This window comes from Pteropus medius, unplaced genomic scaffold (genome assembly GCF_902729225.1).
Source record: "Pteropus medius unplaced genomic scaffold, Ma_sr-lr_union100, whole genome shotgun sequence".
In the NCBI taxonomy this organism is placed as follows: Eukaryota; Metazoa; Chordata; class Mammalia; order Chiroptera; family Pteropodidae; genus Pteropus; species Pteropus medius.
Window position 1 is genome coordinate 2,494,490 of NW_024346667.1, and position 24,464 is coordinate 2,518,953.

Here is a 24,464-nt window from a genome sequence, read left to right on the forward strand (position 1 = left end):
TAAGAGTCTCTCATCGCTCTTCACTTGAGTTAATGATAATTTTGAGTGTTTGGAATGAGTGGGCCCAGGAGGAGAATGAGTTCAACAGAAAGGAACTGGTGGCCTAACTATATGGCAGAAGCTGAGACTCAAGTGGAGAAGGAGATGACCAAGAATATTCTGCAAGTGAGAACAGCCGAGGCACCTTGAGAATAGTGATGTCTTCTACTGATATCAGTTATTTAGATTTTAAATTGTGAGCCAGCCTATGTATTTTAAGGTTTTCTTTTAAACCTAACATTGACCTAATATTAAAATTAGCTTCTAGCTGCTATTTAGCACCTGGCAACTGATAGGTTTACTTGCCCCTAAAACACATGCATTACCAGCCTCAAAACAAAACAAAACAAAACAAGCAAAACCCCAAAACCAAAACAAAAATGCCTTTTGAGATCTACATTCTTCAAATAACTATAGAGCTAGTTGCATTTAGCTTGGCTTTCTGGGACAATTCTTCCTTGATCTTATCAGACTGTGAAGCCCTTGTAGGTGGGACCTTTCTCTTCTCATCCACTGGTTTAACCCCAGCACTAGTAAAGAGGAGGCACTCAATAAATGGTTGCTGAATTGAAAGAAATAAAATAAAATAAAGAGTCTCTAGTTGATTGAGTCTACTGTCACATTTTGCCCTCCCTTTTCATTTTTAGCTTATTTTCAACTGATCAAGCCTATTTTCTCTAACCTTTCTCAAATTTGGCTCTTCTCTGCTCAATCTCACCATCCTCTCTAACAGATGTTCCTCTCATCACTCTGAAAAGTGAAGTCATCAAAGTCGTCACTTGCATATTCATAGGACTGAGGACTACTGGGATCATGAATACATCTTAAACCACAGCTTCTCCCTTTAGTAATCATTTTTTAAGTCTTGATAGAAATAAAACAAAAATGTGTTATTTTCCCCTTAACTGTTGTGTGGGAGATTTTAATTAACACATACTTCCTTAAAGAATATGTGAACCATGCGGAGCTGCCAACATAAGCAATATTTTTTTGGAAAAATTAAAAATGTATAAAAGGTGGTGTGGAAAAATGATTAGAAAATTTGGATTTCTTTTTTTTTTCATTTTTGTTTTGTTTTTCTCTTGTTATTTTAAGGCATCGAGTTCAAAATATTCATGTTCCAAATTCAAAATTAGAGTCTTTCTAGGACACTAAGTATACCCACATAACTTGAAAACACAGCATTAATTTTAAGTTTCCAGAAAGTCAGGGGGTAAAAGGCAATTCAGTGTTTAAAGTTGAAAGATAAGAAATCAACCCAAGGAATCAACACACACACACACACGCACACACACACACACACACACACACACACACACACACACATAAATAAAGCCATCTTAATAAAAGAATTCCTTAGACGTACTAAAATAATGCTAGATTTTTTTTATGCTCCTCTACTACAACAATAAAATTCTAATACCATACACATTTTAAGGTTGTTCTTATTTAATATTATTTATGAAGCTTACAAAGAAGATGGGGGTGGAGATCAGGATGCACGATTTACTGCATACTTCCTATGTGCTAGTTTGCTTTAGACTTACTCTTTGCCTGTGTTAACTCATGTCTAGAACAACAGTGTGCCTATTGCCATTTCATTGTTTCATTAGTTCCATATCCATATTTTTAATGAACTGGTCAAATTTGTAGGTCACAACATATGGTTCAAGGAGGAAGACTATTTTTTACTTATTTACTTTTAACCACTAGGTCCATTTTCGGCAGCCTGAGTTAATATTTTGTCAGTAACGTCATTTATCTCCGTCTGCTCCTTTGCATGTTCAGTGGTGAGGTAGCTTTGGAACGAGGATTTTAAGACTCAACACTCTGATAACAGAATTCAAATAAAACTTGAGGAAAGGATGAGACTAATGCCATAGGCAGGAAGCAGATGACAGAGTTATCGAGGAATACAGATAATGATTTGCAAGTGGGAATTTAAGAGCTGTAGTACGGAAATATTGCTTTAGAATTCTTGCTACACTGAGATTTGAGCACCACTGCTCCGATATTTCATTACAACGGATTCACTTATAAATTAAACCGATTTCTTTTATGTAAAAAAGCAGATTCAGATTGTTGGGAAACGGATCCTGAAATAAAATGTCTTACTTCTTTCCCCCCAAACAGAATAATATAAAAAATATGCCACCATGTTTTATATGTATCTGTGTGTGTTAAATAAAAACATGTTGGCCTTTTAAGAGGAAAAAATAATGGCTGAGAAGATTACATTCACTTCTTTATTTGGGCACATTACACATACTAAAATAAACTACCCACTCAGTACCGTTTGTCAGTTTAAGTATCATTGAAGAATCTAGAGAGAGAAAAAAAAACCTCTGCCAGGAGAAACAGTGCTCTTGGGAAATGCTCTTTGATTGTCCTGTTCAGGAGTAATGAAGATGCCAGCTGTACAGAAGACAGCATATTTGCATACGAAAAGAACAAATTTGGCTTAAATCACCATCATCAGTACCAGAAGACCCTCATTCTCCAGCTTGTCCACTGCTCCCTCAGCTTCTCTCATGTCGAGCCTCAGAAAATACTATTTTGTCTTATCTTCATGAATATTACCTATATGGCTGACACTCCAACCTCAAAACACTGAATCAAAAACAAGTCTGTGCTCGTGTCCCTTCCGGTTTTGATATCCCATGCTGTACGCTATAAACCCCAAACTGGCCTGGCATCGTCGCCTGACACTGTGCACAGTCTTGGCTCTTTGTGTGCATGTTCCAAATCCACGCTCCACTCAGAAACAACAAGTGCTCACAGCTTTCTGCTGTTCTTTTCAGCAGGAACATATGCGCTGCTCAAGGAAGGAAGAATGAAAATGTTATTCCAAGAATGGAAGCAGATCCCTCTGAATGCTAAAAGAAATATCGTGAGTCAGTTCATGGAAATCTGTAGTGTCAGAACTAAGATCGCAGCAGGAAGAGGAAGAAATGCAGGGAAAAACCTTAAGATTACTTGCCCAGAGGCCATGATGACAATGTTTTTCCAGAACTTCCAGTTTGACATGGGAGACAATAGGATTCCCGTTCAGGACAGGCATAGAGTGTATCAGTGAATCCAGTAGTTCCTGGGGCTTAGTGGCAAGGGGCTGCTTCCCTGACTTCTGAATTTAAAGATGAGACCAGTGTGGCTGGTGGAGATAGTTAGTTACAGATGGGGCAGCAGGAACGTCAGGACCCAAGTCACCGGAGGCGGATGGCTAAGAGAAGTGCACGCAAAATTGTTGAACTCCAACAGAGGACTCAAATGATGTCTAGGAGTATTTGGGAGTTTAAGGAGGAATAAAGGAAATAAGGACCTAGAACGCTCTCTTCATGAGATGAGATTCTTCTGAGGAAATCGAGGTCCATCTGTCTGGGCAAGAAGTAGCAAGCAATCCAGAAAGCAGTGATTTAACCTGGATGATTTCACATGCAACACATTGATTCATGGTCTGGGTTTCACCAAATCCTGGCTGAGGCAATTTTTAGACGTTTTCCCAAACCAAAGTGTTTCAGAAGAATTGCATTATATATACTGCACCTAAGGGCTTAAATTTTAGAAGCTGGTGCTTAAATTAAGGTACTTTTCAGGAATATTTTTTCCTATAAATTTATTGGGCTTAGTAATGATATTCAGAACTAATAATTTTGTTGTTGTTGTTATTTTGTTGTTTTTGTGAAATTGCTATCCCTCTATGGCAAATATTTTACAAGCCAATTTAAAGTATTAAATCAAAGCCATATATGGATAGAGTAGGAAATAAGGGGGAATGGGAAGAATGGGAGTAATAGATAGTTCTAGAGAGATAATTAGCCTCTCCTTTTATTGTCTCCATCTAGAACATCTTTTGGGGGAGGACAAGTTTTGAAGAGCTTGAAAGAGATAACTTCCACTTTTCCTGAGTCTCTTGAGTCAATCATATGTATGCTTTTCCTGCAGACAAAAGAAAAATCTCAATACTCACATTTAATATAGGGCTTTAAGGGTGTCGGTTTCCCTGTCATAAGATGGTTGACTCACAGGAAATAAAACGAGATTGGTACAGATGAGCTAAAGCTAGAAATGACTAGTGACCCAGGAGACACGAACAAGAGGAGGAAGACCAGTGAGTCTGTAGGTGAGAAAACAGATGTGAGCTAGCTGGCGGGCAGAAAGCATCTGATTATTCAGAGCAAAATCCACAAACTTACCACTATGTTGAAACAACGTAGATCAGACAAGTTGAAAGTGGGAGAGATTAGTTCTACGAGAATCAGAGTTTGAAGGGAACAAAGAGCAAACATCTCAGTATAGTTGAGATTTGGAAGGCAGTTCAACCATCGAGTACAGCAGAGCACCTGCTGGAGAATGCCAAAGGGCCCTAGCTACGCAGGAAGTTTCAGAACAAAGGAGAAGTAGTTTACACTACCCAGATTAAATTTAAAAAGAACCACTTTCTCATCTGTTTCAGGACATGTGGTAGACTGAGTAAGATAAGAATATGAGACACATTCTATTTGAAGGTCTCTGTTGTACGTCTTACTTGCTCTGTGTAGTCAACAGCCAAAAATCAGAGTCATAAATTCCAGTCCTGACTGGGTGACCTTAAATTTGTTTTGGAGTCTCAGTATCTTCATCTGGAAATGGGGATGATGATTATAGTTATTCCCACTGAGTGCTTGTAAAGATCCAATTAAATACATGAAAAAAATTATTAAATTTTTTTAATGCATTAATAATGTACTTCTCACTTTTATATATATTAGCTCAAACATCCTGTGAATAGGAATTATTACTACTAGTTACTGATTAGGAATCAGAGTTTCACAGAGGGTAAGGGAATTAACCCAAGATATAATTAGAATAATAGCATTAAGTGATCTCTTACACGCCTAGCACCATTCCTAGTGCTTTAAGTACACTACCTCATTTAATCCATGAAACAACCCAGTAAGGATGAATTATTCAGAGTTGCACAGGTAGCCAGGAGCAGAATCAGAAGTCAAAAGCTCTCAGGATGACAGCACAGCTGTGCTCTACGACATCACCTTTGTACTGCTTTTTCCCAGAGTTACACGTTGTAAACTGAAATGTGAGCTCAAATCTCTGGACCCCAGTCCATGTCTGCTGTTTCAGTTATCTGCTAAGCTTCTTTCTATCTGTATATGGATGTTCTTAAGAGCCTCTCTATAAGAAGATGGCTTGTTTCCTGATGCTATCATAATACAGAAATCTTGAAGTCACTTTGTGAAGAATTTGGGGTATAAAATTTTACACAGGTAAGCAATCGTCAGCTCTACGGTCTAGTTACAGAGCTCATTTGTTCAGCTCAGCCTATGACTGATTCTTCCTGTCAGTTCTCTCCAGAAGAACCCCAAGGGCAGTAAGGCTCTATCTTTTCTAATATAATTTACTAACAACAAAATATTAATGGTTAAATAATTGTATTTGTTGGAAATTTTTAAATGAATTGCTGTTTACAAACGATTGTATAATAACAAATAATAACAAAACATTTCAAAGGTATATCTAAATGGATACGTTTATTTTATGAAGAAACCTAAGAGGATAAAAACAATGGCATCCATGCATGTATTCAGTTCACGGATATTTACTGACTGTCTATGTATGCTTAACATGATTATAGGTGACAGTTTCATAGCAGTGAAGAAGAAAGCAAATTCCTATTTTATAGAGCTTATAGTCTAGTGGTCTAGTGGAACATGAAGTGTAGAAAAATAGTTTAGTGAGAATTATAAACAGAGTGATTAAATTGAGAGTTTTGCGGGGAGCATGGATCAGGAAAAACTTCTTTGATGAGGTGACTTTGAGCTGTGACCTAAAACATACCAAGGAGCCAGCTTAGGGTGGGAATGAGGGGGACAAATGCAAGGACTCGATTGTTTGGCCTGTTGGAGAAGAAAGAAGACCAACAAAGTTGATGCAGAGTGAGCTTAAAGGTTAGCATCGGTAAGGTGAGAACGGCCCGCTCGAGATGCTTGCAGAATATGGTAAGGTATTTTGGTTTTATTCTAAGTGACATGGAAGCCATTGGGGGATTCTAACTAGGAAAGTGAAAAAAATCACATTTATATTTCTAACAGATCTTTCTATGTCTTCTGTCAGGGAGGAACTATGCAGGGGCAAGAGCAGATACAAGAAGACCCACGAGCACATCCCTAACTGGTCTGGGTGAGAGCCAGTAGCAATTTAGAATTGAACGATAGTGGTGGCAATGGAGAAAGGGGGTCAAATTTACAATATTTTTTTCAGCGTAGAAAAGACAGGATGATGGATTTGATGTGAGGTTCGAGAAAAAGATGAATCAAGAAAGAGTTACAGTTTGGGGATTTGCATAACTGAATGGATGGCGATGTGTTTTATGGGGATGGAAATCAAGAGTGAATACAGTGTTTTGAAGGAAAGGAATGGGAATGAAAAAACCAGGGTTTAACTATCTTAAGTAGAAAATACCTCCTAGACGAGCAAGTGGAGATATCTATTAGCAGTTGAAAATGGAAAGAGGGAGCTCCAAGGAAAAGTTACAGATTTGGGAAACAAAGGCCTAAAAATGTTATTTAAAGTCAAAGACTTTGAAATTGCTTAGAGCGAGAGGGTATTTAAGTTTTATGAGTATTAGGATAACACTGACATTCTGAGTTTGAACACGGTTTCGCCTAGGAATACCAATTTGCTCAAAGTGACTTCTGCCACCTTACCACTGCAGGTAACAGCCACGCATGATCTCTGTCACTGTGCAATCTCTGTTATGGGTAGAGATAATGCAAGAGTAGGGGGCGGAGCACTTGAAAAGCTTTGAGCTTTCTCGTACCAGACACGTGACCACAGGCAAGTCACTTGACCCCTTGGAGAATGAGTTTCTTCTGTCGTGAAATGGGGAGAACACCACCTTTGCCAGCTGCAAAAGGTCATAGCTCGAGAAAAGACCATTCTGTACAGTGGAAATGAGAAGGGGCTTTTTAAAAATCCTATGCTCCACTCCATTGGGTCTCTTCTCTTCCCTAACGCATGGTTCCCAGGTGGCCTGGGATACATTCGGATGCCAAGTACTCAACAAGAAGGTTGACTGACAAATTCCAGCCACATAGAGAGCAGCATCAGAACCTCGGTGGCTTTTGACTACACAAGCAAAATCACCTAATGAACAAAGCCCCTAAGTAGTCCTGATTCCTCAGTTACTCACACGTAGCAACAGATGCTGCAAAGGTGGATTTGATACAGCGACCAGCCGCTCTCAGTAATTAGACAATGGAAGGAAGAAAGTAATTAAGTAAATCATGCAGAAAGGGAAAGAAACTGGATAGAGCAGTGGGAAGAAGTTTGATATCTTATATACTTCTCATTTATTAACTGAAGTCAGATATCTCAGCCTCCTGAAGAGTGCCAAGCTAGAATTTAGACCAGTGTGAATAAAAACAGACGATATCCCAAGTGTGTCACACATTAAATCTTGAGTGCCCAGAAACCACTCCCCCCGTGACAACCCTGTTAAGAAACTCCAATTGGTTCGTTTTCTCTTCTTTTCAATTAACTCTCTAATTATTTCAGCAGTACAGAAACGTTAACAGGTCTTAGACAACTTTTTATTGTCTTCCCTTTCTCATTCCTGTACTTTTAATAACCAACCACAAAGAACATGGCCTTTGCAGTTAAAATCTATAGTCTTCTACTTCCTAGCCTTAGGCCCTTGAGCAAGTGACTGAATTCATCTGTGAAACATGAAAAGTGAGAATTCTGTCATAGGAGCAAAGATAAAAAGTGAATATCTGGCCCTCAGAAGGAGTTCAGCAAGTGATAGTAATTATTATGCACAAAAATAGTGTCAAGAATCTCTGGCTCAAGGAAGCACTCATTGAGTGTAATAAAGTGATTCACTCAAGATTATATTCAAAGTAATAAAGGTTAACCAATCATTAAGTATATGTCAGATACGAGTTTAAATGCTTTATATATGTTAACTCATTTAATCCTACCAAGAACCTTATAACAGATAAGAAAACAGAGATTCAGAGACATTATGCAATTTTTCTAAGGCTGCGTGCTTAGGTAGCAACAAAGACAGGATTCAAATGCTAGCAGTCGGCTTCACACTCCCATCTTTAGCTGGCAAGCTATATTGCCTCCTCTCAAAGATAGTACACTGAACTGCAAATTCATTTCTATTCACTATCTACCATTTTTGTTGTGCTACTGATCTCTTCAAAAGTGTAGCAAGGCTTCTGTAATAGTAGGTTTCACATCTGCAGAGTCAACCAATCGTGGATCAAAAACAGTATTTTCCTTAGTTTTTTGAGAAACTTCCAAACTGTTTTCCATAGTGGCTGTACCAAAAAACTAAGAATTGATCTGCCATATGATCCAGCAATCCCTCTACTGGGTATTTACCACAAAGACTTGAAAACCCATATCCAAAAAAATGTTTGCACACTGATGTTCATTGCATCATTATTCACGGTGGCCAGGACATGGAAGGGACCAAAGTGTCCTATGATATAGATGACTGGCTAAAGAAGCAGTGGTACATATATACAATGGAATATTACTCAGCCATAAGAAGAAATGAAATACTGACATTTGCGACAACATGGATGGACCTTGAGATAATCATGCTAAGTAAAATAAGCCAGACAGAAAAAGCTGAAAATCACATGATATCACTTACAAGTGGGATATAAACCTAAAAGCAAAAAACGAACAGGACAAACAAACAGAGATTTGTGGACATGGACAATAGACTAGTGGTTACCAAAGGGTGGGGGGAGAGGAGAGGAGGGAGGTAGACAGAGTAAAAGGGGTCAAATATCTGGTGACAGAAAGAAATCTAACTATGGGTAGTGAACACACAATGCTATCTATCTATCTATCTATCTATCTATCTATCTATCTATCTATCTATCATCTATCGATATGCCTTACTGTTGAATTGTACACCTGAAACTTACTGGATTGCATTAACCAATGTCACCATGAACAAACAAACAAACAAAACATCCCAGTGTTTTCCATTCAGGGGCTGAGAATCTGCAGAGGGCCAACTGTATTTTTTGTTCTCCACCATTTTGCATAAGAGATTGAGCATCCATGCATGTGGGTATCCAAGGGGTTCCTGGAACAAATACCCCATGATACTGAGGGACAGCTGTTATCACCTGCTGGTTGGTTACCTGATGCTGTCAAAACTGAGAAACTCAAGGAGAGACACACTGAGAAATTTTGGTATGCACAGACTCTGCATAAGTAGGCATTTGTTAGGGGCACAGCATGGCGACAGAGTCTGTTGAGTCTAGCTCGGCATGGCCTGAGCCTTCTCTGAGCTTCATCTAGCATAGCCCCAGGGCCAGTAAGACTCAATTCTTCCTGACACCTAAATACAATTTGCTAGAGAGTTGTGTTCATTTAGAATTTTAAAACAAATTTCTAATACATGTACAACAATTGTAAAATATTGTAAGAGGATTTCTAGAGACTTCATTTATTTTTAGAGTGGGATGATAAGTAATTAAGAGAGAAATGTAAATGAGGATTCAATACATCAACTTGAAAAATGAACTCTAGGGCTCTGTTTCACATATTTAGCAACTTCCTTTGCCTGAACTCCTTGTGCACCTTCTAAACCAAGTGAAATCCTGCTCATCCCTCCAGACCTGGTCCAAAGGCACTTCTTCTGATATGTTTTTCTGATGTCACAGTTACGTTTAATCACTGCTTGCTCAGCACTTCCACAGTTCTTGGATTATGCCTTTATTTTTCCCTGATCACATTCTCCCTGGCTTTATAGTTGTTTGTCTCCACCACCTCCTGGAAATGCTTGAGAAGCAGGAATCAATAAGGAGGGGTAAACCATGATGGTTGAAAGCAGCAGCTTCAAAATCAGATACAACTCAACCTGGATCCTGACTGTCACTCAGCTTCCATAAGGTCTTTGGAAAGTCGGCCACTGGGAATCTTAGATTTTTCATGTCTCAAGTGAAGATGATACGGGAAAGCATGCAGTGTACTCAGACCCCTGGTTTAAATCTTGGGCTCACTGCTTTACCTATTCATGTCTAAGTTTATTTTCCTATAAAACAAGGATGATAATAGAGCAATTATCTCGTAATGAAAATTAAAGTAACTAATTTATGTAAATTATTTAGAACAATATATGGTGAGCAAATAAACTCTCAATAAATGCTAGTTATTTTTAATGTTACTATCCTATAGAGTTATGGTGAGAAAAACACAGCATCCTATTTATAAAAAGGTAAGCATATAGTAGATGTAAAAAAAAAATGGTAGCTATTACTGTGCTATTACTGCACTCTCCCAGTAATTTGCACAACGCCTTGTCATTAGAAGACACCCCCAAAATTATTGTTTGGTCAAAGGCAATGTTTCATAAGGGTTCTAGTATCACACTGTGAGAATCAAGAACACGGCAATCGATTTACAAGGAAGCAACAAAATAGGCCAGCACAGGCCTTGCCTAATTCTTGGCTGTTGCTTCTCTTGTTGCTTGAAGATTATCTAGCAGCTTATATGAAGAAGTAAGATTTTTAACAATAGATTAAATATAAAAATATACCTCTGTGCTTGGTATTCCCTTTAGCCTTCCCTGCATACCACGTAGAGGGTAAAAACACTAAAGAAGATATACTGAAATCTTCCATGCTCCCACTGGAGCTTCAAACAAGTCCGGACTTTATAATCATTTATAGAACACAGACCAGCAGAAGAGTAAAAGTCTGAACACAGGAGAATAGTTAAGTTTGGCTTCCTAAGATTTTTTTCTTTCAGAGAAACATATAAAACAAGGGCTGCTTTATAGCAACTCATAAAGTATGAATGGACCTGACAAGCGGGTTAATGAAGGCCCTAGCAAGCTATAAAAGCTATGTCTATTTTTGTATAGCTTATCAATTTGGGAACGTTGTTATACACATTTTCAAATCCTGAAGACAGAAAACTGATCACACAATTTATATGACTTTAAAAACAAAAACAAAAACTGGACTATTAGTAATAAAAAGACTCTATATACAAAATCCAGAATCAGTACACATAATCTCACATGTGATCCAAAAGAAGAACAAAGTGTTTAGAATCGGCACTTTCTTGGACAAAGCCTTAAAATCAAGAGAATAAGCTCTCCTTATTTAAAGCCACTCTTAAACATTTGAAGTAACCTATCTAAGGACATCTCGTCATTGTATCATGATAAATTGTGGAAAAACTGAATTTTAATCATTGAACTCTGGGACGGTATACCTCAAATGACTGCCTATTGTTTTGAATTTATGATATGTGTGGCATTCATATAAAAACATATTCTTATAAGCAGCCTATTGACTCTGGAGGTAGAATACATGACAATAAACATTATAAGCAGGGGGATGAACTTAAATAGTTCACAGAAATTTCTTTTATATCTTTGTCAATACCAGTTTTCTCTATTCACTTTCAACAATGGTTTCAAGAAGAAATGCACTCGTATTTTAAGAAATGATCCCTCTCCTCAAATGCCAGCTTTGTTGAAATGAAAACAATTTTATTAAACCATAAGCAAAACAAGCATTCTCTGGGGTTTTTAATTATTACTCTCTTTGTGAAAATAAAAAGGGTTTCAATACACTCAAATGAAACAACAAATGAAATGTGGAAGCGGAGTTGCAATTTTAAGAGTGAATTATATAATTTAAATGCTGTCAACCATTAGAAATGTAGTTGACAATGGACATGAGATACTCATTTTTCCAGTACATGCCTATCTTGTGCTAGCAAGATATTTTGAGCCAATTAGTTTGCTCGATTGACTCTCCTACCTCATTTACTTGAATAAAGATGTAGCAGGGGAACTTCGGCAAGATATAGTGATTTTATAGTGGCGTACAGACAAGGCAGAAACAAACCCTTGATAAAAAAAATAACTTATCCAAAGCAATATGACACCTAGCGAAATTAATGTGGCTCTTTTCCCAGTGTTAAAAGAAAAGCCATTGAAATTCTAAATTTATTTGAATACTTTGGTAAAGACTTGAGAATCAAATATCAAAAATTTAATTGGAAAATTAAATGGAAAAAGCCCCTATCTCGTTAATTTTATTTTTTGCTAAAATTTTTATTTTTGTTTTAAGAGGCTTTGGTTTTTTCTAATTAAATTAATATGTATATTCTTCAAAAATGATAAAAATATTTAAGAGACTATTATTCTCTCATTATTCATTATGAAATGAAATTAACTATGTAACAAGTAAAGTGCTGAGGAATTTGTGGGATTAAAAAACTTTTAAAAAGTGATAAAAATATATAGTAAAACCTACAGTAAAACCTGTAGTGTCCTTGAAAGAGTAGTTTACTTTTTTTTTTCCAAGAAATTATACAGCTGAAGATCTTAAAGTGCTAAAAAGCATAACAAAGAGTCTGGGGAATGTTTCTTTCAGGATCAACAACTCAATTCCCTGAGGACTCTAAATAACTTTCTTTTGTTTAATCATCAGGCATTTCTTACCCTACGATAAAATTATCTATTGTTAAGAATTCTAGTTTATTTCTTAATACATGTAAAAAAAGGTATTTGACGTTATTTTTCAAATGGAAGGACGAATATGAATCAATTCTTGCAGCTGCTCATCTCTTAGATCTATGATTCAAAGCCAGAAATATAAGTGACGACATCATTGCCACTGAACCTGACTGGGCTTTCAAAATAGATAGTATAACAAGGCAGATCACTTTAATTAAAACAGAAGATGGGTATTTGGCCCAGACATGCTGTCTCTTGACAGCTGGTCACCATGTTTGCCTAACATTCTCTGCTCAAATTGCTTCTGCTGCCTTCAGGATCCCCCTGTTCTCCATGATACATATAAGAAGGCTTCATCTGTGTTTAAATAGACCAATTCGCTCAAACAAATCTTCACTTTTCAGAAGTCCTGGCAAAAATGTAAAAAAAATAAATTTTTTCCTTAAAAATGAAAGATGGATATTGCAGTTCCAAGTATTAAGCGGTACAGTCAATGAGACAAGAGGAACTAGGCGTCTTTTGCTTCCCAGCTCCCTTTCTGAAAACAAGTTCTTTCTATATCTGAGAACTCTCCAGGGGAAAAAATGGATACCTTTATTGGCATTACCACAGAATTTTCTTGAGTTTACACAATTGTCTGTTTCTTAATACTTGGGAAAATAAAAAATCTAGAATCCTTAACCTACAGCACTTTTTAACTACATTTGTAACAGGAAAATATATTTTTAAAAATAAATTACACCAAAACCAGGAACAACGACAGCACTGAAAAATATGTGGTGACAGTAAGAAATCAACTATGAGCGGTGAACACACAATGCAATATATATATATATATATATATATATATATATATATATATATATATATATATATTGCATTAAAAAAAAAAGCTAGCAAGGCTGTGGAGCAAGAGGAACTCTCATTCATTGCTGGTGAGAATGTAGAAGGGTATAGCCGTTTTGGAAGACAGTTTGGCAATTTCTTACAAAACTAAATTTACTCTTAATAAATGATCTAGCAACTGTTCTTCTTGGTATTTACCCAGAGGTGTTGAAAACTTTTGTCTACACAAAAAAACTTTCACACAGATATTTACAGGAGCTTTGCTCAAAATTGCCAAAACTTGGAAGAAACTAAGATGCCCTTCAGTAGGCAAATGAATAAATAGACTATGGTACATTGGAAAATGGAATATTATTCAGTGCTAAAAACAAATGAGCTATCAAGCTATGAAAACATGTAGAGGAAACTTTAATACGTATAACTAAGTGAAAGAAGCCAATCTTAAAGGGTTACATATTTTATGATTCTATCTGACATTCTAGAGAAAGCAAAACTATGAAGACAGTAAAAATATCAGTGGTTACTAGGGGTTAGGGGAGAGAGGATGAATGGGAGGGCACAGAAGGCTTTTGGGGCAGTTAAAATACTCTGTATGGTACCATAATGATCGATGCACGTCATTGTACATTGTCCAAACACATAGCATGTTCAGTACCAAGAGAGAACCCTAATGTCACCTATGGACTTTGGGTGAAAATGATGTGTCAATGCAGGTTCATCAGCTGCAACAAATATATTACTAGCAAGGGATTTTGAAAATGAAGGAGGCTATTTATTTGTGGGGGTAGGGAGTTTATGGGAAATCTCTGTACCTCCTACTCAATTTTGCAGTGAACCTAAAACTGCTCTAAAAATAAAGTCTGCTAGAAAGAGAAAACAAATGATTAAAAAAATTGTATGGGAAATTTCTATACCTTCTACAACATTTTGCAGTAGACCTAGCTAACACTGCTCTAAAATTAAAGTCTATTAGAAAACAAATATTTTTAAAAAATTATATATAATTACTTTCTCAATAAATTATGCCTCAAAATGAAAACATACTTCCGTCTTCAAGGTGGAAGAATAAGAAGATATTTTTGAGTGAGTGAGACTGAGAGGGGCGAGAACCTTGTAAGTGCCATAAAGGAAAACAAAAAATAACTCCACACAGCTTTCCAGAAATGTCGGTTAGCAACAGACTCCAGGCACTGTGTGAGAATGAGCGCTGGCCAGCCGACCTGTGGTCAGTGGACCTGGCTGAGGGACACAGCTATTACCACTGAACACTATGCCCTTGCGTAGTGAACTCACCTGCTCTTTGGGAAATAACACTCACCTTATAGAATGAAATGTTTTATAAAACAATATTCATAAAATTCTTTAAGATATGTAATGATGTAAGTACTATACATATAACTTGCAAACTCTCTATACAAATTATTATTGTTATTATATTTATCAATATAAATAAGGTAGAATTTCTTACCAAGGATGAATTCCAACTGTGGTTCATCTGGAGTCTTCTGAATACCTATAAATAATAGGTAAGAATTCAGATGAAAGATATTTAACTCATTATCAAAAATACATCAATGAATATTGCTATGTTTCACCTTACCCTGAATGTATTAATACATTATTTGGCAGAATGATTAAACACAGTTAATCAGATTTTATATGAGTAGTGAGTTCTCAGGGTATGATATATTTGTAGCAGAAACTAGATATGACTGAAGATTTGATTGATTTATTTAGCTCCATGGCCATAGAGAATCTCAGAAATATCGTAAACTGTGTCAAATATAAAACATTTTCCAACCATGTCTGTTTCTTTTGGATGCATGGAGACAGAGGTGAAATCTTCAAAAAGGTTGACCTCACCAAAGCACTCTCCTATATGGATTTTTTTTCAAACCATTCCAACTTGTTGTAAATAGTAAATTATTAATTAAAGAGATATCTCTAGTTAGGTTATGAAGGACATCATGCTGGTAGTTATACTGTCAACTTATTGACAGCTCGAATCCACATTCTATTAAACACTTCTATTTCTCTTGTTGGAGATTTTTTTTTTTTTTAATCTACTAACAAACATGGCTAAGTGATTTAAGATGAAACACAAAGGAAAGCGAATCTGAGAACAAAAATAAGAGAATGGAAAGATTTAACAGTTAAAAGGTAGAAAGATCAGGCTGTGGTGAGTGACGCTGTGTTAGGTACCTACAGTGGCTTCCTAAACAAGAGTAGATGGGGACTGGGACGCCATTTGTTACAGGTGGCCAAAGAAGCAAATCTAAATTTGTAGAAAAGTAAACCATTTGGCAATAAATGTAAAAATATTATACAAATTGTTTCTTTGTTTATTTTTACTGGCACATTCATCAGATACAATTTAAATTTACTAGCATCTGGTCACTAATATATTGTTAGAACCACCTCTTTGTATAGAAATCCTTCATTTTTTTTATTTAGAGTTCACAATTTTGCATGTTAATCATTTATTTTTTATTCCTGCTGACATTTAATGATGCTGTGGTTAACAATTTTAGACTTTCCAAGAGAGGTTAGAATGACAATCATTAGGTAAGACTTCATGCATTTCAAATAGTGTGGATTTTCTAAAAGGTTATTAACCACTAACTCTGCTTGTAAGCTCTGATAACCAAATTTCTAAAAAAAATGCATCCAACCAATACCAATTGCTGAAGATTATTTTTACAACGTAAGTTAAATGAGAGGTTAAGCATAGGTTTGTCAGTGTTAATAACTGAGCAACAGGAATCTCCTGAAAAGAAAAGAAAAAGGCAGAGTTCACACTGAACAATAAAACCCAAATGCTAGATTTTTAAACATGAGAGAAAATGTAAGATTCTTTCAATGAATTTAATTACACAGGTAGTATAAAACCCAATCATCGTTTCCAAATGTAAATCTTGGCCAAATCTCCAGGCTTGTTCTATTTATGTAACGTAGTGCTCTCAGGTAAGGCAGCAACAGTCTAAGCATGCAGTGCAACCATTTTACCCTAATGCTTTCAACTTAAATGTCTTTGGTTTTAAAGAGACATTTTCTATGTATGTCTTTAAAAAGTTTACATGAGATTATACAAATGCTAGATAGAAGGTGTACTTAAAAAGTATTTGTTAGTGTCATAATATATATTCAAGAACTTTGATTCTACTATTTGGTTTCTAACAGATTCATAGACTATAATCTACCTCACCCATGATAAAAGATAAGAGGCATATCATAGACTCCACACACCAAAATAAGTAGTACAAAGGAAAAAATTTAGTTAATCTCATACCATGTGTTAGAACCTAAGTTTCCATGAATATATATGCATGTGCGTGTTTTGTTGTCACCATCTGCATCATCGGAGAGATTCGAGGAGGGGCACGCACATACTTACTTGTCAACTGGAAGTCCCCAGTGTCATTTGCCTGGGGTGTGGGAAGAAAGTGCTGGCCTTCTTCTGATGTTCCTTCCTCTTTGATTTCCATGATCAAACTTGACAGTTGTTTAATCTTCCAAGTTTTCGTGCCCAAACGTCACTGCCAATTCTTCCTGGTTTGATATAGAGGTATCTTCACACTAAAGACCTGATCTTCCACTCTGAAATTCTGCATTTAGAAAACATCAACAGCAAAAATCTCGGTTACTTCAAAGTTCTGTGTAAAGTTAAGAATTACAAGTGGGTAGAGACCGTCACCACCTTCACATGAACTTCCTGCCTGCTAGACCACTTCTCCTTTCAAGTCCAACTTACCCAGTTAATGTACCATAAAACTCTGGGTTCAATGGGTATTCTCTCTGCAATTATTTCATGGTTATATGAGGGACTTTAAATCCTGAAAGGTACATTCTTTCTCTTCTAGTTCATTCTGCAAAATAGGAGGTAGCTATAGGGGCTGCTAACTTACTTAAATGCGCCTCATTTAGCAGCAGGAGTAGATAGCATCTTGTAAAGACATTAGCATATTTTGCCAAGGTGAATATTACTGTTATTCCTTCCATGAGAATTGGCTTTTATGCTCATCTTTCCATCCACCCTGGTTAGAATATTATTCACGAACACACAAAGATAATCTGGCATGACGCTCTTCATCCAAGATGAGCCAACAGGTTGTGCAGGAGAGTTTCCAACCTCACTGTTATCCACAGAGTCTCTTGCTGCTCCCTGATGAAGATTTAATTGTTTAATGATTGAAGTAGATGGTGAAAAGAATGAATAACAATTCTTAAAAGCTAAAGCTCAAGGGGAAATGAAAGTAATAGCAAAATGATGAAAATTAGCACGGAGAAAGGAAGCCTCTCCAAGAATGTAATGCCCTGTTATACAGACAGCCTTAAATAGTTTCAAATTCATCTTGATATTTAGCATGATATACATGACCAAGAATGAATTAGGGGGAAAAATCTATGTAGTTTTAAATCAAGCGACCAGTTGAATTAAAATGCATAAAAATCTTTAAATGTCTACCTAATGCTGTTTAATGAGATAGCAGCAATGGAGTTTGGGTTTGGCATACTGATTTGGTCTCCAACTTCACAAATCCATAGCTTTGCTCTTGGTTGTTCTTAATAAAGTGGCTTCATTTATAATTCGGCTCTAGTTTTTAAAGATCATCTGGCAAAAATTAAATCCAGAAAGTATCTTGAATCTTGAAGTTGCAGGTAAATACACATGGGCTTCTGAGGATATAACCAGAAGTATTTACTGGGGTAAAGGGCCATTGGGCCATATATTAGACCGAATCTGTTCATTTAAAAATTGTATTTTGAATTAAGATAATGCTTTCTAATTTCTAATTCCTTTTATTTTTTTCAAGAACCTACAACAAATGCATTAGCATTAGTTAGGTTATATCTGTGGAAGATGGCCGTGCATGTAAGAAGTGGATACAGGACTTGGTTAACTTTACTGTACTTCTTGACCAAAGACTAATCCCCAATCCTGATCAGTCATCTTAAAAATTGAAAAGAGATCTAAATAACGCAATAGGAAAGAATCCTAGCAAAATCACAACTCTGCACACACAGGTAAATAATTAATACAGGTAAATAATTAATAAAATAAATGTCAACTGTACATGTGGGTGTACATGTACTTGTGTAATGCACCTGAGGTAAGGTGCCTAAAAAGACTCATTAACACGGTCCCATCTTAAGCATACCGTAACCCATTCAAAACTATTCCACTAACTGAAGAACAACTTCAGTCTTAGAGAGAATGGTGGCACATATTCAAAACAAGGATTATATGACAACTTCTTATAATTCTATTCATTTTCATTCTACCTTTGTTGCATTTGAGGACAAATTTCAGATTTGATGCATGTTACTAAGGCATACGGCCTCAGAAAGAATCAGTTGTATTATTAGTAAATCTCTAGAAAACCACTGCATTTCTAGCTGGTAAATATAACATTTACTTAGGGTTATGGTTGGGTACAATAGTTTTTCTGTGTCTGTATGAAAATTGTTTGGTTTGGAAATTATGCGCAAGAATAGACTGAGTTTTTTTACATACCACAATATATTTAAAACAGACAGCTAGGAAGACTAAACTTAATTCTTAGAGCATAAAGAAACCACATTAAATGTACTTTAAGCAGGAGAGTGACATGGTCCTATTCGATTTTTAGAAAGTTTACTGGCATCAAAATAGAGAATGTAGTGGAAGGTTGTAAGTTGATATGAATACAAATTGTTCGGAGGTTATTTTAATATTCTAAGAAAATAAAATAACAATGAGAGTCTAAGCCAAAATAAAAGCAGGTGGCTACAGAAGAGAATCTGGATTCCAAAGAAAATTGTTACACAGAATTACCTGTGATGGCATTAGAAGCGATATTAGAGTTGAGACAATGAAAGACAGAAATTCAGGTGAAATGCAGTAAATTATAGACCAATAAACAATCTGGAGAATAAAGAAGGAACTGTAGGTAAAGATGACAAGTCTAGTTGTAATCATGTTGTTTCTGAGTGACATCTTTAAATTTCTGAAAGAAGAAAACCTGTCAACCCAGAATTCCATATGAAGTAAAAATAACATGTGAAAATTAAGAGAAATAAAAACCTTTATCCAGACAAATAAAAACTAACAAACTCATTATCAGCAGACCTGCAAGTGCAAGAAATATTAAAGGAAGCTCTTCAAGCATGACCTCCAGAGAGATACCTGGATCTACAAAAGAAATGAAGAGCACTATAAACGATATACAGGAAAGGAAATGTTAATTTCATCTTTTCTTCTTTTCAGTGCCTATAAAATTGCTTAAGGCAGGGCTTGGCACACCTTTTCTGTTAAGGGCAGATAATAAATATTGTAGGCCTTTTGGCCTAGATAGTCTTTGTCATGACCACTCAGTTCTGTTGTTGTGTGAAAGCACCACTGACAATACATAAACAAACAGACATGGCCATGTTACAACAATGTCTTATTTGCAAAACTAACTGGCATTCACAATTTGGTCTGTGGGTCAGAGTTTGCAACAACCAGTCTGGAGCAAAAACAGTAGTAATGTATGTATGGTATGCTTATAGTATATATAAAAAGAATCATATATAGCATCAACAGTAAAAAGGATGGAAAGATGGAATGAGAGTTATTGTTATATAGTTCTTATACGACGAGTATAGTATACAACTATATCACAAAAAATATTTAAAGGTAGACTGCGATTAATAAAATATATATAGGAATTCCTAAGGTAAGCACTAATAATTTACAACAAATAAGTATAAATAATAAGCCAATAGTGGAGATAAAACTAAATAACAAAAATATGTACAATAAATTTTTAAAAGCAGGGCAAAAACGAAGCACGCAGATTGAATAGAAAACTAGCAAAATGGTTTTCTTAATCCAACCACATCATTAGTCGTATTAAATGCTAACAGTCTACACACACACACACACACACACACACACACACCAATTAAAAGACCGAAATTATTAGCTTGGATTAAAAAAACAAGACCTGATTACATAAATCATAGTTATATTTAAATATAATGACATAGATTAAAAGTAAAGGGATCAAAAATATGTATTATGCAAATATTAATTAAAAGAAAACTGAAGCGACTATGCTACTATCAGGCAAAAGAGATTTCACATCAAGGAATATCAGCAAGACATCACGTAATGATAAAACGGTTAATTCACCAAGATGGCATAACAGTCCTAAATATGAATGCACCCACAACAGAGCTTCATAATACATAAAGCAAAAACTTAAGGAACTGAAAAGAAGATATAGACTAGTCCACAAGGATCTCCTTGGAGACACTGACATTTTCCCTCAGTAATGGGCAGAAGGAGCGAACAGAAAATCAGTGTGGATACAGAAGACTGAACCTCACCACCAACAACTTGACCTAATTGACTTTTGTAACACTATTTGTCTAAAAACAGAATGTTGATTTTTTTCAACATAGACATAGAACATTCACTAAAATTATATCCTAGCTCTAAAACAAACCTTAACAAGTTTCAAAGAATTGAAATAGAAACAAATGTATTTTCTGACCACAATAAAATTGAACTAAAATAAAAAAGATATCTGGAAAAATCTCTAAATATTTGGAAATTAAACAACACAGTTCTAAATAACTTTATAGATATATATTCATCCATCCATACATATACACTTATTCATATATACATATATGTGGCTATGTATACACATATACACATAAATACATTAATATCAATATATATATTCTTATGATTCAGAAGTTATTATTAGGATATATACACACATGCAAATATTTGAATCGGAATAAAATCACTACACTACATGTCAAAACATGCTTGGAGGGAAATTTATACTATTAAATGTTTATATTAAGGAATAAGGTCTCAAATCAATGATCTAAACTTTTACGTTATAACTAGAAAAAAAGCAAATTAAACCTAAAACAAGCAGAAAAAGGAAATAATGTATGTAATAAACATAACTGATAAATATTTAGTTTCCAGAATATATTTAAAATGTTAGCAAAACAACCCAATGGGAAAAACTATCAAAATGTGTAAACAGGTAATTCAAAAATATCAAACGCAAATTGCCAAGAAACATATTGAGAAATTTTCAACTTCGCTTGTTATCATGGCAATGCAAATTAAAACCAAATGAAATGGAAGGATATAACCATCAATAAGTAAGAATTTTTAAGTCTCCAAATCTCAAATACTGCTGAGGATTTACAGCAACATAAACTTTTATGCACTGCTGGTGTTCTAACCACAATGGAAAATAATTTGGTACTATCTAGTGTAGTTGAAAAGCAATTTAACTTCTAAGCTGTAGTTTAGAGAAATTCTTGCAGTACATACCAAAAGACAGAGGACTGTTCAGGGCAAACCAACTCCTAATAATAAAGTATTGAAAACAGGCTAATGCCCATCAACAAGAAAGTAGATAAATCTATTGTTGTCTATTTGTTCTATATAGAGCGGATCTTCACTGCACATATCAATATGGATTAACTTCACAAGCCAAGTATAGAGAAAAGAGGAGAAAGAGTGAGGAGGGGCAGGAGGTCAGAGAGAGAGGGATATGATGGCAATTACAGAAACGTTTAAAATATGTAAAATTATACTCAAGTACAATCACAGAGAAATGCATGATAAACATTAAAATCAAAAGAGTTACGAAGTCTGGGAGGAGGGTTTGGGGAGATGCGATCGGGGAGGGGAACAAAGAAGTCTTTGTATTGGGAAAGGAATTTGTTAAACTGAGTAATAGGTACGAAACGCCTACACATTTTTCTTTATACTTTTGGTATGTCCTAAATATTCATTATGAATGTAATTAATTAAAAAGAGGCAAAGGCATGAGTTCAGAAAAAAATGGGGAGGAAGTGGGGCAGGAGCTTTTAGACAAAGAACAGAGTTTTGAGTTGGCCTTTATGAGCACCAGACGAGGGAATAAGTAAGGGCAGTCGTGTGGGTCCACTTGAGCCTGGAGACCATGAGTTTGTGGGGTCTCAGTCCAACTCGTGTGCCTTTCTCTAGCAGTACTCAGCATCCCGGTGGAGGACAGTTTAGTTAACCCAGTGCTGGGGTCCGTCTGCTGATGCAGTGGTGGAAAAGTGAAGCCAAGAATGTAGCACTACTAATGTGATGGAACAGCTTGTGGGCTGGATGGGGAAGTCATCAAAGGAGAAAGAGACAACACACTGGGAGACGAGAGGAGGATTATGATGAGAAGTCCCAGTATGGCCATGGCATAAATGGGTGAGTGAAATGGGGGTGGTGGTGATTGTCCCTAGAGCCAGTAAGACAAAGAAACTGTGCATCGAAGATGTTAGATGGGTTATTCTCAGAGAAATGGAAATCTCCCAGAGGGTAGCAGGCAGGACCTGGGGACCAGCGGAAAACTAAGTGCTTGGTGGAAAAGTCTGAAGGAGATAGGAGTTTGGCCAAGGAGCATAATAAATAAGGGTTGAAGTATGGTAGAGGCAGACATCAACAATCTGAAAAAAAAATAAATAAATAAGGTCATAACAGCTTATGGGGCTTCTTGTGTCACTAGGAAAATGGTGACCCTGCCTCCAGGATCCATTAGAGTGGGCAGCAAATAAGTAGAAAATGCTAGAAAACAAGGTTTGCATTAAGACAGAGAGACAAAGGAAATATTTTCTTAAGCAATAGGTGAGACTTTTTTTTTTTTCCCCACAGAAACAGAAGTCCCCATGGATAGTATTCAATATTTTAAAAGTGAGAAGATTAGGGGAAGAGTGAGTCATGGCCAACAAAGCTCCTAGAAAAATGGGATGACACAATAGGCAAGGATAAGTGACAGAAGGAGCTTGTGGTATAGGTGGTGACGCAGGATGACAGGGATGTGTCTTATCATATGATGGGCTCTTCTTGAGTTCTAAGTGGACCTCTGGTTAAAGATATTTCCTGGCCTGCACAGGCTGAGGCCCAGGCAGGGAGTGTCAGAGGCCTGGTGACACTATGTACCTATAGTTTTTGTTTAGGTTTTCAAACAGTGCTTTGATATGATATGAAGTGTGGAATTGATTATTATTTTCTATCTATCTCAAAAAGAAACAGAATTGCAAGTCTCTGTTATGTTGATGGTGCAGCCTCAGCAGCTAAGCCATGAAACTTGCTCACTTCACATCAGTGTCCCAAAACTGAAGCCAAGACATTCTGATAAACCGGATATAAGTCACGATTCCAAATTACTCTAAAACCTTCTAAACACCTGAAATGTATAAGATGGAGTGTGGATAGCCAGGCCTTCCAAGGATCAACTGAACACTAATGCCAAGAAAGGTAAAACCAGGAATATAACCCAGATGGGGATTTACCTCTCTGCCTTCTCTGTTCTTTTTCCCTTGTGGGAAAGGTCAGGGTACTCTGAAGCTTACCATCACCATAGGATAATGATAGTCAAAGTTTTTCAACTTGGCCCCTATTTACAGTAACAGGGGTTTATTCTTATTTTATACCAATCGAAAGCAATAACAACAAAAAAAAGTTACAGGAAAAGATCCCTTTTGAGAAAAATGGCATAAATTGGCAAATTTGATATTTTACCTGAAAAAACAATCAGGCATTTTTTTAAGGTCAAGGCCCTCCTGGCTTTTCATGAGCCCCCTGACCAGGCAGAGGGTGACTTTCATCAGAGCGATGGATTAGCGTTCAGGGGCAACATGTCTGCTCGGGAAAACCAATTGTGTCAGAGACAATTGAATTCTCCAGGTCCTCAGTATGGTTTTGCTTCCAATATTAAATTCAATGAAGACCTGCTTTGTCACAGAAGAAAAAAGATAAGAGTTGTCAGGGCTGCCGTATGATCAAGAGTCCAGCAGCTGGGGCTCAGTATTGAACTAGCCAGCAATGTTCTTATCTGTACCCTTAGAAGCAGCACTGACGTGAGACAGAGCTGAAGACCCATGGAGTTAGAAGGACCAACCCGCAAGTCTTTTAAGGCTTTGCCAGTTAAAATGTGGTCCCTGGATGGGCAGTATCTGCATTACCTGGAAGCTTGTTAGAAATGCAGACCCTTGAAGAGCCAGGGTCAGATCTAAACTAGAATCTGCATTGTAGCATAGGTTATTCCTA

The 24,464-nt window shown here is 36.3% G+C and overlaps 1 protein-coding gene across 10 annotated transcripts in view; it reads right to left on the reverse strand.

Moving 5' to 3' along the window:
* The window catches only part of INPP4B (inositol polyphosphate-4-phosphatase type II B), a 557,518-nt gene that overhangs the window by 274,567 nt on the left and 258,487 nt on the right, over positions 1-24,464 (reverse strand). For 7 of the 10 annotated variants that reach the window (XM_039875840.1, XM_039875842.1, XM_039875841.1 and 4 more), the window contains 2 exons: positions 16,785-16,995; positions 14,859-14,903 (listed from right to left, as the gene is read on the reverse strand). In XM_039875840.1, coding sequence (XP_039731774.1) covers positions 14,859-14,903; positions 16,785-16,875 — 136 coding nt within the window. In that variant the 5' untranslated portion in view covers positions 16,876-16,995. Of the gene's footprint in view, positions 1-14,858; positions 14,904-16,784; positions 16,996-24,464 lie in introns of those variants that run through there. The other 3 variants (XM_039875843.1, XM_039875845.1, XM_039875844.1) reach the window with 3 other exon arrangements.